General features: G+C 36.7%; 2 protein-coding genes across 4 annotated transcripts in view; one reads left to right on the top strand and one right to left on the bottom strand.

Annotated features, from left to right (window-relative positions):
* Positions 1-27: 27 nt before the first annotated feature.
* Positions 28-17,505, bottom strand: LOC138333937 (protein rolling stone-like). 2 transcript variants are annotated; one of them, XM_069282615.1, is made up of 6 exons: positions 17,487-17,505; positions 13,587-13,666; positions 5,360-5,599; positions 4,957-5,167; positions 4,332-4,448; positions 28-3,699 (listed from the first exon to the last, which is right to left on the bottom strand). In XM_069282615.1, the coding sequence occupies exons 3-6, from the start codon at positions 5,570-5,572 to the stop codon at positions 3,320-3,322; spliced, it is 921 nt and encodes a 306-aa protein (XP_069138716.1). In that variant the 5' UTR covers positions 5,573-5,599; positions 13,587-13,666; positions 17,487-17,505; the 3' UTR covers positions 28-3,319. The 2 variants fall into 2 exon arrangements, with proteins under 2 accessions (XP_069138716.1, XP_069138715.1); XM_069282614.1 differs by lacking the exons at positions 13,587-13,666; positions 17,487-17,505 and adding an exon at positions 6,783-6,939.
* LOC138333938 (cation-dependent mannose-6-phosphate receptor-like) overlaps positions 13,053-18,330 on the top strand; it is a 27,195-nt gene continuing 21,917 nt past the window's right edge. Inside the window, exon 1 of one of the 2 annotated variants that reach the window (XM_069282617.1) lies at positions 13,053-13,259. In XM_069282617.1, the coding sequence (XP_069138718.1) occupies positions 13,084-13,259 (176 nt within the window). In that variant the 5' untranslated portion in view covers positions 13,053-13,083. Of the gene's footprint in view, positions 13,260-16,532; positions 17,412-18,330 lie in introns of those variants that run through there. The other variant, XM_069282618.1, reaches the window with a different exon arrangement.

Genomic DNA, 18,330 nt, shown 5'->3' with positions numbered 1-18,330 from the left:
CGAAGAAAAATATCAGAAACAAATCTATTTACTCATTTTACTTTTATTATTCCATTCCAATAAACATTTAAACATCATTGTTGTATTCTATAAATCAATACAATAGTCAATACAAGCACTGGTGGTAATTGTAATCAGCCAAATATACAAGGTTTGGCAATAGTTTACTGGCACGACTAGGACAATCTTTGTATCCTATATACACATATTTATGAAAGAACTGTATACATTGGCATGTACATGCTTACATTGATAATACTGTTGTATTATACTTCAATATGTGCGTAATTCACAAAAGATTGACACAAGTTCATAAATCACAGTTCATATGCACAGATAAAGGGAGGTAATTACCGGTAAAAGTCTTGTTCTCTATAGCTGATATACAGCTACTGCATACTTTTTTTTACTTGGTATCGTAATTTCAAAATGGTTATCACCGTATTCAACCCAAAAAGTGCCCCTACCCCTTGAGTTTCACTCACACGAAGACTGAAACTATGAAAACCTTATGTAAATTGAATAAAGGCTTACTCTGTGCAATCATTTTGTGAAATGTTAGCACCAACTTGGTCCAATTAATTATATATATATATATATATATAAGAACCCCTTCATTTTTTATAATCGCCCTAGGCACTTATTGGATCAAAAATTGTAGGAATACTTTTATTATCAAGACAGACTAAATGATTATTGTTACCCCTCTTTTGAATTGATTAACATTGCTAGCATCATTTAATGTTCCACATGTAATCTACACAATAATAAAATGCAGTGCTGGTTGATCAAGGTAATCTTCGTCATTATTTTTAAATTGCCAAAAAGGCTCGGTACAAATGCAGAGGGCTAACATTTATGGGTCATTTTGCAAAATATTTCAAGACAAAACATAAACAAAATATTTGCTTCAAAGACAAAAACACAGTTTTGTAGGCATTTACAAAATTCAGACAAAGAGATTCTACAAATACATGACCGATACACTACTGCGTATACATAGTGAAACCTCAACAATACCATTTTTTAAATAAGATGTGTAAAAGTACTAGAAAGGATTCAATAATCTGAACGTTTAGAATCTTTACAAAACTGCTGAATTTTTTTAACTGTCACCCCTGAAATTTCATAATGGGCTGTTCTAGTCTTTGATTTAGGAGAGTCTAAATATATCTTCAGGGGTGAATGAGCTAAAGCAGTTAAAGTAGGTTTTTTATTATTTTAACTTCATGTATAATTATGTTTTGATGTATTTGATTACATATATTGGGAACATTTTCATGCCATGGATTCAAATATAGAAATCTTTGTACACTTGCCAGAACAGTCTAGGCTCACAAATTTTTACAATAACAGCTGGATAAAATCCATCCAGACAGAGATGTAAATAATTGTGTGACAAAATGGAGCACTCCACAGTCAAATTAAACCATGTAAAAGTATATTTTGTTACAAATAGCACAGCAGTACACAGGGAAAAAATAATCTCAAATAATAAACATCTCAGACTTGACTAAATATGTTGCATTGATATGGCAAAAACACACTGAGTTGAGTAATATGGTACAATATATAGATTAGGATACAAAATAGGTATTTTAAGTTATAAGCTTTTCATAAACCACCATGAATACACAAATTTTCTGAAACCAAAAACATTCAGGAAACAAGCCAAAATAATACAGCTAACTTACCCTTTAAGATAACTTAAATTAGATATCGAAAAATTGAAATCAATCTAACATTAAGCAAAATACATACATATGCAAAAATTGTTTTCACATCAAAGTTGAAATGGGACGAATTTTAGCTTTGAGTTGATTCTAAGGTCCATGAATGAAGACATGTCTGAAGATATATGGTAAACAGTAGTTATATTTCATCTTAAATTCAGAATCCTCCTTTAATGCTGTTGAAATATCTCTAATATTTACTATGCAGTACCGGGATATAATAACAATATGCTTATCAAGATTAAAGAAACTGCAGTAGTCATATATATATGTAGTAATTATACATAAAATACTGAATGAATACAATTGTATATCTAAAGATTATATGCTTTTTGGAATTCATGTTAAGACAGATTTTTTTTCCTTTTAAATAAATGATATATTTAATGTATATATTTCCAATAAAATGATATTCTTTTCCTCTTTCACGCAGGTTAAAATATTTCCTAATTTATGTGGTCTTCATATCTTATATATTGTGTCTTTTATGTATATTATATGTGAATAACTCCTAATGCTATAGAAGTATATTTTAAATATGAATGTGTATCCATAGTAACATATAGATAATAGATAGTCTATTGTTCACAAATCAGTTTTCTGATTTTATATGTATGTTTTATAAACATACATGAAATGTTTTGAAGCTTGTTCCAACGATAGTGTGCCCTCAAATATTATGTATACACAGATGAAAGACAAAAATCACACAAATTCACATGAAGCTTTTACATCAAGTAACATTGTCAGTTACATATCAATATATCAAATGCACCAAATAAAACAGAAGGTAAACCTACCCCACAGCCTTGGGTAATACTGTATTTGCCATTATAAATGTCTCCCACCTATATAAAAGAAACACTCCCATCCCAGAAATTTCAATTTGTTGAAGCTAAGCTGACGTTTGTGTCTAAATTGCAAAATGTTTCACTCACAAAAATAAACCATCAATAGGGTATTGAAAGACTTTTTGTCCTATGCGTCGCTTCATTTTCGAAATTAACTTTTTTTTTATATTTGCAATGGCAAATACAGTGTGAACTCCATTATAATGGAATGTTATATACAGCTGCAGAACTCCATTACAATGGAATGTTATATACAGCTGCAGAACTCCATTATAATGGAATGTTATATACAGCTGCAGAACTCCATTATAATGGAATGTTATATACAGCTGCAGAACTCCATTATAATGGAATGTTATATACAGCTGCAGAACTCCATTATAATGGAATGTTATATACAGCTGCAGAACTCCATTGTAATGGAGTGTTATATACAGCTGCAGTTGATAGATTCACAACACAGCGAGTATCATGAGATTGATACACATCAAACATTTAAACGACTAAAGCACTAAGCTTCCAAATTCACTTGATGAAATTCAAGATGCCGTGGAAAAAAAAGAGCACGATGCACATTTAATATCCAAATATGGAATATTTACACAAGTACAAAAATAATGCTGCAAAAGCAAACTCAAAATAGGGAATCTCATTTGTTTGTTATATCAATCACCAATAGGCAAGAAAAATCAGAAAAGGGAAGTCAAAAATATACACCATATTTACCAATAACATTTAATTATTGACTTTTGTCATTGAATGACGTTTGTCCATGGTCCTCAAAAATCTATGAATGAATACCCTAAACCTATACAGGAAGAAGATCATGCTGTGTATGAGAGGGGCTACTAGCGCTGCTATAACGACGATGTAGGCCACGGCAACACCGGGTTTTTCGCCATAGTTTAATGGTTTATAAATGTATGGATGTCCTTGATGGCTTGTGCCGCCGGCGAGGAAGTATAGTACTGTAAAGAGGCTGTATATAGTGCCGTATATACCTAAGTATACAGATTGTAGGAGTCGGATAGGAGTCCTTGTAACTAACATATCTACTAACACAAACACAGCGTTTACACCATGGCTGTTCAGGTTAATCAAGGTGTACCCAGATCCTGCAAAATAAAATAAATTCAAGTAAGCATTAATACTAGTAAATATATTGCTAATCTAGCCTCCTCGGTAACTCTGGGTCAGAAATACATCATTTAATAGTTATAAATATTAGTGTACTAACTGCCTGGATTACCGAGGTGCACATCTCGGAGTCGTCCAAGACCAACTTGATTTGTAACATTCTACTTTTAGAATGTTTGTAGCTCTTTTGCCTCTGGAAGTTCATTATCACTTCTTTTTATGAACTGACTGATTATCTAATCATGAGGCTTCCCTTTTAAGATGAACACAAATCAAGTTGACCGTTGCATATGCATCAACACTGAATTATCTCCCTTGCCTAATGTTAGGTAGATAGTTTTATCATTCCTGAAGCCATCTTAAATGACATTTGGCTGTTAATAGAATGTTAGTTCCTGGGATTACTATCAAATATCAATGTTGATTTTATAGACAATACATGTTTTTCATTGTTTATTTCATTGTTATAATGTTATTTAAAGTGTGCATCATATTTGCAAAAATAAAGTATGACTTTAGTCTTCAGAAATGTATTGTTAGTGATAAAGTTCTTCTTATCGGCCAAGTCCTAAGTTTCCCATCCATTGTCAATATATATGAATATACTTACCATCATATGCTATAGTCCAAAACAAGATGGTCACTATTTGAGCAGAGCCAGCAGTTATAATGTGTAGTAGCCACTGGAGTTTGATGCGTGGTGTGTTCCGTAGTTCTGCATTTACATCTGTAAAGTGTGGCAAACCAACAGATGCATGTTAAAGTTTCATAATCAAAATATTAAAGTAAGGAAAATAAGTTGAAATGTTCAATTTAGATTACTTTATCATAGGTTTATTTATACATGAGTATTCTCTGGATTTTGAGTTCAAACTATGTTCACCAGGTACTCCAACTTTCCTGGAACTCCATGAGAGTCTCTAGGAGGAATTCCAATGTGGATAACCCAATTCATAGCCAGGGCCATTTGAAGGTGTGATAGGTTTAGGAGGTGGATGGAAGTTGGAGTACTTGGAGAATAACCACCAACCTATGGTCAGTATCTGGCAACTGATCCAACTAAAATCCCATAACCCTGAGAGATGAAGTACTAGCTACAATTACAGTTTGACAAATACATGTTCACTTCATATTGTATTGATAGCAATGACAAGTGCACTCCATTAAATTTATTAAGTGATATTTTCTTATGAACACTGTCAAAATGTTTTGAGTATTATCACCAAAGTTCTTACCTTTATTTTCCCTCTTTAAAGCGATATAATGCCAGACATTGACAGCACGGAGGATCTGACAGAAGGTGAGGATATAGAATGACCAGTACGTGAGCATGATGAAGATCTTCCAGCCGAGGTTACCACCAAACGCTGTGTAGAATACCATGAGGGAGAAATAGAAGGCCACAATGGTCCTGTATATAGCGTAAGGCACCGGGTTGTCACTCCACTGGAAACCGAAGATCAATATCAAGTACATTGTTAATATCATTTATCCTGCAACCACATAGATTTTTGCTGTATTTCGTATAGACAAAAACCAGCTGTATTTTAGAATTTTATTACCATTATTAAAATCTTGGGATAGACATACACATCATGTTATCAACACATGTTTGAAGACCTTTCTTTGCTAGTATACCTGTGATAGCACAAAATCTTCTGGACAGTCATGATCCAATCCGTAGCGAGGTTCGTACAGTTCTGAGGATCTTATCCCACTCTTTGACGAGGGTCTCCCTTTCTTATCTGTGAGCGAGTAGTATGCATAGCGAGTGTATGTGGTCAGAGCGCGGTGAGCCATCCGCATACCACCATTGGTAGCGTCAACAAACTTGGCAGTTATCTTAAACATCACTAGGCTTATGGCTAAACGCACCACCTACAACATAAAGAATACAAACATTCGAAAATTAGTCATGAAAATACAAATGTACATAAATTTGAGCAAAAGTTTTCTTTTCCACTACATGCCTTGGCAACATATTTTAATTGGTCAATGTTAACATATACCAAGATTTAGGCATATTTGTACACACCAAAGTATGGCATGGTTATATATGAATGATCATGATCAAGGGGTTGTAAAGGGCATGAAACCTATTATATGGATATATTTGTGGTTTTACAATCAATTACATTTGATGTCAAAACCAATTTCAAAGCATTTACATTTGATGTCAAATATTTTAACATCTGAAGTATGTATTGATCATGAGTTCTAAAATTTCTGTATCCGGCCAATAAATATATCTGAATCATTACATATGAATTATTTATGACCATAATATCTTTGCGGACATGAATATATATAGTGCTGGGCCAGGCTATACAACAAAAATTGATGAAATGTGGACTAAACAATCCATAAGAGGAGTATAAATGAAAGTGCTCAAGCTTAAGGTGTTTGAAACGGAATCTAGTAAAAAAAAAAAAATATCTTTATAGTCCAATGAAAAATATTTAGTGTAATCTTAACACATTTACACAATTTTTTTTCTGATATTGCAGTAAAACACAGGTAAGACCTTTCTTATATAAAGGCATTTGCTCTTACTATTTTTCCTGTGAACACCATCTTTAAAATCAAACATGGCTTCCAAATGTTTATCAAGATCAAACCAGGTTAAGTTCAAGAATCAGATTCTTAACTAGTTTTTCAAACAATAAACCGGAATTAGTATATTTGAAACAGATTTGTCCTAAATAGTGTACAATACACATTACAGCCAACAACTTAGTATCCATACTTTATGTGTAATACATGCAATTGTCGGTTCATTAAAAAAAACCAAAAGATGATTCACACATGTACACTGTCGACTACCAACAGTGAGAACATGATTACATGATCTTTTGTTCTTTTCCCCTTCTCAGTCATCAATTATCCTTTTCTGCCTCAAGCTTTTTTGAGGGATTAATAAAGAAAACAATTCCTCTTCAATTGATTTTAAACCTCGGTATAACATATACATTTGATACTAATGTATCACACAAATGTTTGTGATAAAATCTCACTTTAACGTCACTATATACCAGTATATTCTATCACAATATATACAAACCTTCTCCTTTTCTCCTTCCTGAATATCACTTCCTCTGTATATTACAGTTAAATGGTTAGGTGTACAAGAGAATGACATATCATAAACCTACACCACAGATTTTTGTCCAGGTATATATATACGTCGACAAAAACAATATGTACACTGCAGGCTTGTGACATTTCACCACTGACATCATTAAAATTTCCACAGCGGATGCAATTACACTTGATAAGATGATAGTGTACGTGAATGAATCACATATTGTACTTGGGTCAACAAAGTCAAGTGCCAGTTAATACACACGAGGATGCTATCATGGCAGAAAATGAGTTCAGGATAAACTCCTAGGCTATATATGTTGTCTTCTCTTGACTAGAGCTTCAATTTTTAAATGTCCTATTATTATTAACAGCCAGGGTCACTAAATTAAAGGACATGCAAGTTTCGTTGGTGGAGGAAAGCCAGAGTACCCAGAGAAAAACCACAGACCATGGTCAGTACGTACCTTGCAATTTCCCCACATGGGAACTCACAACTCATGATCAGAACTCGAGGTGGAGGGCTTGTGGTAAATACTGTTGGGACAACACTTACAAAGTTGTTTGTGTCAGGTTCCATTCATGCTAAAGGTCGAAAATGTCAACTTTTGTGGAAAAATAATGTAGCACTTTGAATTTGCAAGGTCCATATTTCGTGGTTTCCTTAACAGGGGTTAATTTTATAAGCACATGATATACCAAATTAAAGATGCTCCGCCGCCGACAGAGCATAAATGATACTCATCATTTGAACAATAATTGGGGTTTAATCATGTATATGTATATCAATTAAAACAAAAAATAATATAGAAATAATTTGTTTTGATTTTGGTGCATGCGCATTCAGTACTTCATTCCATATAGGATATAGTGTCAGGGAATTTTTTCGGGATGCAATTAATTCTTTTTTATATTCTAAACTTTAAGTAAAATTAGAAGCTCAACCTTTTCAATGGTGGAATTGGTGTAAAGTAAGTAACTTTTGTAACTGAAGAAAAATACCAAATCGTCTGCTTCTGTTTTTGATAGTGAAAAAATACCATTTGTCAGCCGTGGATCATCTTTAAGTATCTGTATGTTCTCCAAAATTAAACAAGAAATTTCTGTAAGTTATAACCGCACCTTTAAATATCATACATGTATCAAAGATTCCATAACGGGACATATATAATTAAACATGTATATCTATATACATATCCCAATATCATGATAAAAGCATAAAAAGATCTGTATTTGTATATTGTACTTACAGATGAATATTGTAGGTATCTTCTAGTGATCTTTATGTCTTCAATAACAAAAATATCACCAGAAAGGAGGAGACCAAGGAGTTAAAATACTGTCAATATTTACAGATCTAGAAAAACACTAGTACATATACTGTTAGCTTCCTACACCGAACCAATACAATGAAATGTCTTGATGTCAGAAAAAAGTGAATACGTCAATGGTTATACGAGTACTTACGGTGTCCTTTTGTTGACTGTGGTGGTGATCAATATTGTATACATACCAGCATACACACCTGAGTTTTACACCTGAGTTTTATGTCATAATACACTATAAAGCACATGTGTGTACAAATGAAACCTTTCTCTCGGTTTACCTAAGCTCTTTCTAAGCTAAAAACTACAATTGCCAACAATCCTATAATACAATTACATTGTTAGTTATTCAGGCCAACTGAGTACTATCAGGTTATTTTCAAGGAAGTATGTATACCTATTGTCTTATTTAATGATATTATAATCATTTATATTCAAACTTAAAATAACATGCTGTTAACAATGAAATATACAGGTATATATCATTTATATATATACATAATTTTGAAACATTTTCAAAAATTAAATTGACTTAGAATTAACTCATTACATTCTCTGAGGCCCCCTGAAAACGTATATACCGGGTATTTGGATTCTTCTTTTCGGTATAGAGGGAGAGTTCATTATAGACAAGGGGTGAGTGAGTTAGTTACCGTAAGTAAAAAATGTCAGTACCAGCTGCCGAAATTCTGACTGGAACATCATGTGGATTTCAAAGTCAAACCCCCAAATATAGGACCCCTCAACCACTTCATCACTGCAGCCTCAATAATTTGGAGACTGAGTTTTATATTCATGATCAGTGCACATGATATTGACTTGCTTTATACTATAAATTAGCCTTAATTATGTATTGGGTACACAGGTAGTTTGACCAATTGACCGAATTACATTATCCTGTTTGTAAACATAAAATTCTTTAATATTTTTTACATGGACTAAGACTAAGCCAGTATTTAACATATATTTTCCCAAAGTAAAGAATGCTTTCAATTGCCAAAAGATTACTGGTAAAATATAATAGACAAGAGGCCCAGAGGGCCTGTATCGCTCACCTGGTTTTTTGTTAGTAATTATCACAAGACTCTGAGTCTCTGACAATTGGAAAAATAAGCAAAATTGACTCCCAAAGTTTAATTTTGAATCACAACCATACAATGATGCTATTGATACCATACAAATATGCTATCCAATACATAGGTTCAGAGACAAAGTAATTTATATGAAAGTAGTAGCCTAATTGACCTTTTTGACCTCGCATAAATTAACCACTTTTGACCCCACCCTTCAGGCCCCCGGGGGGGTCAGCCCCATCATTTGCAAAATTTTGAATCCAAACCCTATAAGGATATAACCATTGCATTATGAGCGTAATCCCATGTTAAGTTGCAGAGAAAAAGTCATTTATATGGAAATTGACCACTTTTGACCCCGCCCCTCAGGCCCCCGGGGGTCAGCCCTATCATTTGCACAATTTGGAATCCCCACCCTATAAGGATGCTACCATTGCATTATGGGTGCTATACCATGCTTATTTGCAGAGAAGAAGTCATTTATATGGAAATAGCCAAATTGACCCCTTTTGACCCCGCCCCTCAGGCCCCCGGGGGGTCAGCCCTATCATTTGCACAATTTTGAATCCCCACACTATAAGGATGCTACCATTGTATTATGGGTGCTATACCATGCTTAGTTTCAGAGAAGAAGTCGTTTATATGGAAATAGCCAAATTGGCCCCTTTTGACCCCGCCCCTCAGGCCCCCGGGGGGTCAGCCCCATCATTTGTACAATTTTGAATCCCCACCCTATAAGGATGCTACCATTGCATTATGGGTGCTATCCCATGCTTGGTTTCAGAGAAGAAGTCGTTTATATGGAAATAGCCAAACTGACCCCTTTTGACCCCGCCCCTCAGGCCCCCCGGGGGTCAGCCCCATCATTTGTACAATTTTGAATCCCCACCCTATAACGATACTACCATTGCATTATGAGTGCTATCTCTTGCTTAGTTTCAGAGAAGAAGTCGTTTTATGGAAATAGCCAAATTGACCCCATTTGACCCCGCCCCTCAGGCCCCCGGGGGGTCAGCCCCATCATTTGTACAATTTTGAATCCCCACCCTATAAGGATGCTACCATTGCATTATGGGTGCTATCCCATGCTTGGTTTCAGAGAAGAAGTCGTTTATATGGAAATAGCCAAATTGACCCCTTTTTGCCCCGCCCCTCAGGTCCCCGGGGGATCAGCCCCATCATTTGTACAATTTTCAGTTAGTAGCCCATAAGGATGCTACCAGTCAAATTTTGTTGAAATCCGACCAGCGGTTATGGAGAAGAAGTCGATTGTTGACGGACGCCGGACGCCGCGGTATCCCATAAGCTCACCTCGGTCCTTCGGACCAGGTGAGCTAATAATAAGGAGTGATACTAGAAATATGTATGGTAGGAGTAGATCAATGCCCAGTGAGACCGGGGTTTGAATCCCAGGCAGACACTCTGAACAAACGATATACTAGATATACTACCATGAGCTACTTGGTCGTCAGCACTCTACGGTACCGAATCTACAATTGTACAAATTGGTCTTTAATGACTCAAACACAAAATTCAACCTAAGTTCAGGTATCCCTCTGTTAGCTATAGTGTATTTATTCCAATGCTTCAAACAGACACCAATTAAATGTAATAGAAGCAGAAAAATGACCTGTCATGAAAGAAGCTTATAAGCTTGATAGTGTTGTACTGATGATCGGCAAGAATCGATTAATTATTAGATGAACCTCAACTGATCCGATCATCGATTCAAATATTTCATAATCGATTAATCGGGTGATTAATAAAACTCATTGTAAATAAAGAAAATCCTCTTTAAAACAGTAAAATATAGTCTGATTGAATCACTCATGTCCTTAATTTAATCATTCCCTCAATATCTTGTCAAAATATGGAATGAAAAATTTGGTAAATTTTTTGCACAATCTTTTTACAGCCTAAGACTATGCCATGAAGAGCAAAATAAAATGAAAATCCAACTGATTAACTGAACCAATTATCGGATCAGATAAGTCATCCGATTCCAACTGATGATCGATTATGATTTTTTAGCCGATTATACAACACTAAAGCTTGATCAGGATTCGAACCAAGGATCTTCAATCACTAGCCAGACGCATATGTTAGACCCAGTCTTGCTACACTCCTCCCTCCTTTGAAATTTCTCAAAGTCTTCCCCCTCAATGGCACAGAAGCTCGAGAGCCTTATATATATATATACACCACATTGGGTATTTTGTTGGTGTCATTAGATTGTAATAGGAAAGGAGAAAATTAAGTAACCAGATAGACCGGTAGCTCAATAGTAAATTTTATACATTTTAGATCCCAAAATGATGTGGGTCAAGTTTAATGATAAGTCCCACTATCTGATAATTGTGATGTCATATTTTGACATAATTTAATTTGGTGACATCATATTATAAGCCATGGGACTATTTGAGAGTAAATCACACACTTATACCCACATCGTTTGGGGATCCAGATCTATAGCTAGAAACCCTGTGTATTACTAGAGCATCTATCTTTCTTATAGATAGTGTTGGAATTTCCACAGCTGAAGTATCGGAGTGTCTCGCCTTGTTCATATAGTAGGGGTAGGTTTGTAGCAGGATTGGACTGGGTGGATCATCAGTGGCCAGGTAGCTCAGTCGGTAGAGCACTCGGCTAGTGTTTGGAGGGTCCCAGGTTCGAATCCCGGTCTGGACGCTACATTTTCTCCTCTCCTGTTACAGAATTGGCGCCCAAATAAATAACCCATGGTGGTGGTGTTTGGAAGGGTCTCATATGTCTTCGAGGGCGAAGACTCCGTGAAAGTTGGGAGGAGTGTAGCGGGATTGGACTGGGTCGATCATCAGTGACCAGGTAGCTCAGTCGGTAGAGCACTAGCTAGGCTAGTGCTCTGAGGGTCCTGGGTTTGAATCCCGATCTGGCCGCTAGATTTTCTCCTCTCCTGTTACAAGTTATTATATTTTCATCAAACCAGAAGCAGACGCCTGTGCTGCGACGTCATATATGTTCAAATTTCAAAGAGGTCTATTCGGACTTGGCACTCTCTAAACAAAAGCATGTGGCACTCAAAGAGTTAAACAGAAACCTCTTATATAGGCCTTACGTTATACATATATACATTTGTATATGTATATACATAAAAAGAAAACACAACTATAAAACAGTTTTTTTCCTCCCTAGCGCTTTCTCGGCTCATGTAGGTCTTCAGGGGTTTGAATTCTTTTATTTGTAAAACATGATGTCATAGTACAATGACGTCATAGTAAGATTACGTCATAACATGGTACATAAAGATTTTGTGAATGGTTCTGGAAGAAACTAACAAAAACATGAGGACAAAATAAAAACTAATATGAAGTTCCTTTGTCCCGTTCTGAATTTAGCAGGAATGGAATTGAGAAAGAGAGTTACATTACACCGACAACAAACGAAAACAGACCATCTCAGATATTTAACAGTAAACGAACATTTTCATATGTCTGCTGTAATGATAACTTTTTTTTATTTTACCAATATATCAAATGTCTAATTCAGATCTTTTAAAAAGAGAAAATAAAGAAATGTATTTCATTCAACTTATGAAACCTGTGATAAATTCAGAACGGGACAAAGGAACTTCATATTAGTTTTTATTTTGTCCTCATGTTTTTGTTAGTTTCTTCCAGAACCATTCACAATATCTTTATATGTTTCTGCTTTAAACTGAATTGAATTAGGCTGCAATATCAAAGATTTTGTCAATTTTAGCGCAGAAGGTTATTTTGGCACAAAAATACAGCACATTAAGTCATTTAAGCTTTGATTATGCTAATATTGTCAATATTTAATACTCAACCAAAACTTTTTAAACATTCCCGCCTACATCGGTCACGAGACGGGGAACACATGACAAATGAAAATGGCTGCCAGGCGTCCAAGGCAATGGGAAGTGTGGACTGTCGTGTTTCTAGGTATCTGGGCATCGGGATGTGTATCAGCAACAACAGGCGATGTTGCTTATAAATTTAAAGCACAAGAAACATGCCAGCCCCCTGCCTTTGAGTTCGACATCCAGAATATCACAAACGGGTAATCATTCTTACATTCTCCGATTTAGTCGCGTATTTATTGTATTTTTGTTGTGTTATTTTGTTTTATAGAGATCAGAATGTAATTTCAGTAATGTTTGGCTGTAAAAACATCGAATTATGTATCGTCAATACAATTAGAAAATACATGAAACAGTTGTGTCTCGATATATGCAAATCAAAATGACGAAATATTTACAACAAATTGCCTGACAATGAACTGGGTCAGCGATGTTCAGGTCCGCAAAACGCCGTTTTATCTCTTGGACTGATGTTATTTAGATGTATTATGCTATAGTAAAGTAAATATGAACTAACACTGACTTACATAATGTATGAAGATGGTCCCTTTCCACGGAAATAGCTGTAGGGAATGAGGTCACACGACCCCAACTCGAGAATTTGTTGTAGTGAAACAGGGTTTGGTCGAGTTGTCTCAATTATCGGAATGCCGCTGTTATTCGGGATACCTCGGGTATCTGTGTGCGTCCGATAGGTAGTTGACAAATCTCGCCAGTCTTGAATCCAGCACCAGCCAGTTAACACGTGAATTACGTATATATTTAGTATTGACATTGACTATGACTTGTATTGACTATAGATGACATGTATGTTTATGCCTGTACTCGCCAAGAGCCACAGTTCCTGGTGAGTATACTTTTATTATCAGTGACCGTGTAGTTTCATGTGTGGCATTGCACGAGGTTTTACAACATTGGCGTCGTCGCAAATTACGGACCTGGCATTTTTGTCGAGTTTGAAAATCACGTGCATTGTCGCCATTTTGATTTTTCATGTGTCGCTGATAATTTTTGTGAAGTATACTGCTGTTGCAAATTTATTTCACTGTTTTGTTATTTTACAAACAGTGATATTTGAGGCTCATTTTTGTATGTAATTTTTGCTGTTTTTGTGCAGAAAATTTCGTCTGCATAACTTCATGTCTTGAGGCTATTTTTGTATTTTATTGAGTGAATTTCTTGGCATGTTTGTGATTGTCATTGTTTGACAATTTACATTTTGTTGGGTGTTCACTTAATTAATTGTAATTTAGCCCTTAAGATATTATATATTTGATATAAATGTTTGTTTACATAGCTTTTTCAGTAATATTTTTTCCAAAATTTGCTGATATTTTGTGAGAAATGCTAGTCAATCTTTGACAAGTTATTTTTCGCATTGCTGTGTAATTTCGTGTGTTCTAAAGTTCATTCTTTTGAGTAACACGATACGTTGTACTGAAATGACTGCCACATCAGAGTCTTTTCTTAGGGTAAGAGAGAAGGTAGTGGAGACTGAAGTGCCAAAGCAATTAATGGAGCTTGTGGACTTTGAGCCCAATCCTGACTATGATAATGAGATGGATGGTGCCGAGGAATACAGGTTTCAGCTCAGTATTAGTGAGGAGGAGAAGCCAGCTACAGCTGATAGGATGAACACTATTCCTGTCATGGCTAGCACTACACCTTATGGAAATGATGTGATACCACAAGTCTCGCACTTATCAACATCACCCATGCCCATACCGGTGAGTAGCTATCCATTAATGGCAACTCCTCAGCAGCCAACATCTATATACCCAGGCACTTACAGCGGTAACCAAGGATGTATGCCGGTGAGTAGCTATCCATTTTTGGCAACTCCTCAGCAGCCAACATCTATATACCCAGGCACTTACAGCGGTAACCAGGGATATATGCCACAGGGATATATGCCACAGGGACAGCACTTTCATCACGTTCCACCTGGAAATGGTATGTACCCGACTGACCCATTGAGCATGTCCAGGCCTAATGGCGTGTATGGTGGAATACAACCCCCATACATGTCACAACCACCACCAGGGTACTCTCATGGATACCAGATGTTCCCCAATGGATACTGGCCAGGTATGTACCCAAACTATGGATACCCCACGCCTCCACCACCAGGATATCCAACACCTAGTCCACCGCCTGGATATACAGCCCTGATGCCGCAAGGTCAAGTACTACCTCAAGGACAAGTTCTACCTCAAGGTCATCTTGGAGAACAACCCTATGATCACTTCCAAGGAAATCTTCAAGATGTACGTCCAGGACAACCCCAAGGTCAGGTTCCACCTGAAGGTCAAATTGGAGTACACTCTCAATGTCAGCACCAAGGGAAACTTGAAGCTGAATACCCAGGTCAGTGCCAATATCAGCCTGAAGGTCAGATGACTCCTGAACAAGATCAAGTGTCATCCCAAGGTGAACTACCAACCCAAGGTGAGCTACCAACCCAAGTTCAGGTACTACAGGAACATCAACCTGGAGAACAGTCAGTGAACCTGATACAAGGTCAGCCTGGATACAAACCAAGAGATCCAACCCAAGATCAGCATGTAGACCAAACACAAGATCAACCTCATGGGGAATTATATGATCAACTTGAGGGTCTTGTCCAATATCAACCTCAGCCAGCACCTGCACATGGACAGCAAGCCCCAGATGGGATTGATTCAGACTCTCTGGATGATACCCCTCCAAAAGGTTTAAAGTTCAACGGTGACGATTACTGGGTGGGCTTTAAATACAAGTTTATGAGGTATGCTGAGGCAAGAAACTGGACCCTCAACGAGATGAGAGACCAGCTATGTTGGAGCTTAGAAGGCAAAGCCAGCGACTTCTATGCTTCAGCAGTTCAACATGACGGGAGTCTTGGGTTCAATGCTCTGCTACAGAGGTTGGAGAAAAGGTTCGGAGGTCTGATGTCACCGGACACAGCACAAGACCAACTGTCAACTTCTCAGCAGAATGTTGGCGAATCCATTGATGACTGGACAGATAGGGTGATGCAGTTAGCATTACGAGCGTACCCTAACTTACCTGAAGAGTTTATGATGAGCCAGGCGATCAAACGTATCTGCCATGGTTGCATGGACAAAGACGCAGGACAATATGTTGCTAACCTCAATCTAGGTTCTGTCGAGCTGGTGGTAAACAAGCTAAAACAGTTTCAGTTTAACCATCAGTCGATTTATGGCATTAAAGACACAGAGATTTCTCTGTCCAGCAGCCAGGAATCAGACGGGGGAAGCAAGAGGATACCCACTGCTAACATCTGTCAACTAGACCAATCCAAGGATCCCACAATAGACAGACGAATAGACAGCCTGGATGAACGCCTGGAACACATGCAGGCTGATCTCCAATCTCTGCTGCGCCTTCTGGAGTCATTAAAATCAGAGCCCAGATCAGCAAGCAGCTAAAACCTCCCCCAAGAGACAAGACACCAGCATCAGTCCATGGTAAGATCATGATCAACATGACCCCAAACATTGAGTCAGATTTTACTCTTAATTCCTGATAAATAGTTTGGTCTACACAGGAATTTGATTTGCGCGGTGCTGGTGTGAAAGGTTGGGGCTATGTTTGCGGTTGTAATTACGGTAAGCAGGCTCCAATCATGTTAGAGAAGATCCATCTGACACCAATTTTGTGGGAGAGGGAGAAAGGCACTTGGAGAAAATGCTCGAATTCAGGATTATCTAAGTAGCAGCATTATCTCTAAAGTGTTAAAGCCAAAGACTCCATGCCACCTTCATGGATAATGGTATTGTAGAAAGCACCTGTTTCAAGAAATGAACTGTGCAACAACACAACAGAATTCCTGCTGGTCAGCAGAAGTCTTGGAGCATGCAATCTACAAAACCACATTATTGGTTAGCTTCATGCCGCTGTATAGTTGTGAGCTGAAGCTATACTTTTTTATGATGTCTCATGTCATTAGTTATCATCGTTATGCGCGGAGACATAATTATATATATGCGGACTGTCACAAGGTCAGAGGTCATACTCAATACTCCTGGATACAACATCTAACAGGCAATAACGTTGGGAGCTTATACTTAGCTTCCGATGAAGGAGGAACCTTAAAACGGGGAAGAGTGTAGTGAAACAGGGTTTGGTCGAGTTGTCTCAATTATCGGAATGCCGCTGTTATTCGGGATACCTCGGGTATCTGTGTGCGTCCGATAGGTAGTTGACAAATCTCGCCAGTCTTGAATCCAGCACCAGCCAGTTAACACGTGAATTACGTATATATTTAGTATTGACATTGACTATGACTTGTATTGACTATAGATGACATGTATGTTTATGCCTGTACTCGCCAAGAGCCACAGTTCCTGGTGAGTATACTTTTATTATCAGTGACCGTGTAGTTTCATGTGTGGCATTGCACGAGGTTTTACAACAATTTGTTGACAGAAAATGGTTTAGGTGATCACGTGGGACGACCAATTTTGTTGTAAGAGTTACCTCCCGTTGCTTACTATCATGTCCATAGATTTGATAAAATGATAGGCCTACTCAAAACTAAAATTGGTCATAACAACTAAAAATAACAAAAATATAATTAATTCAAGACAATAAATTGTATAGATGTTTCCTTTTCCTTGACAATACTTTTAATCTGGAATTTTGTGTATTTAATAAATCATCAGATTTTTCTAACATTAGATATTGCACTGTTTGTCATTTTTCCTTAATAGAATAGTTATATACCCATGTGATTTGATCCTTTGATGCACATTAAAATAGCTGTTTAACTGTACACTGTTGCTGAGCTGCCTCCAGTTTTACTAAGAGATAGTCCAGGGGTGGATTATGATGTTAGTGATAGTAATCCCTTGAGTATCAATCGTCTGGATGTATCATAATAGGAGATGAAGAACTGCAGCAGCCAGTCACCAGGATTTAAACTGGGAATGCTCTACCGATTGAGCTACCTGGTCACTGATGATTTACCCAGTACAATATGACTTTCTATGTTCACAAGTTTTCGGCCTTATTGACTAATATGCTAATCAGCTATTGATGATTCAACTAGTTCCTTCATTTATGAATTACTGGAATTATGTCACAACACTTGCACACCTGCTCATATTTAGACTAAAAGTATATATTTAAGGAATGATTTTTATTGTTTGTTGTTTACTGGTGTGTAAACTTCATTTTTTGTCCAGATATTTTAAAATGTTGAAATATCTGTACAAAAAATGCAGTTTACACACCAGTAAACAACAAACAATAACAATCATTCCTTAT

The sequence above is a fragment of the Argopecten irradians genome, chromosome 10 (assembly GCF_041381155.1).
Source record: "Argopecten irradians isolate NY chromosome 10, Ai_NY, whole genome shotgun sequence".
Lineage (NCBI taxonomy): Eukaryota > Metazoa > Mollusca > Bivalvia > Pectinida > Pectinidae > Argopecten > Argopecten irradians.
The sequence above is the reverse complement of the archived record's forward strand: the minus strand, read 5'-3'. Positions and strand labels throughout refer to the sequence as shown.

Excerpts from the sequence above, each read along its gene's own strand:
- LOC138333937 (XM_069282614.1), bottom strand. The coding sequence starts at position 6,860 with ATGTCATTCTCTTGTACACCTAACCATTTAACTGTAATATACAGAGGA. Across the intron at positions 5,600-6,782 it reads AGGAAGGAGAAAAGGAGAAG|GTGGTGCGTTTAGCCATAAG; the intron begins GTTTGTATATAT and ends TTTATGTTGTAG. Across the intron at positions 3,700-4,331 it reads TTGGACTATAGCATATGATG|GATCTGGGTACACCTTGATT; the intron begins GTAAGTATATTC and ends TTTATTTTGCAG.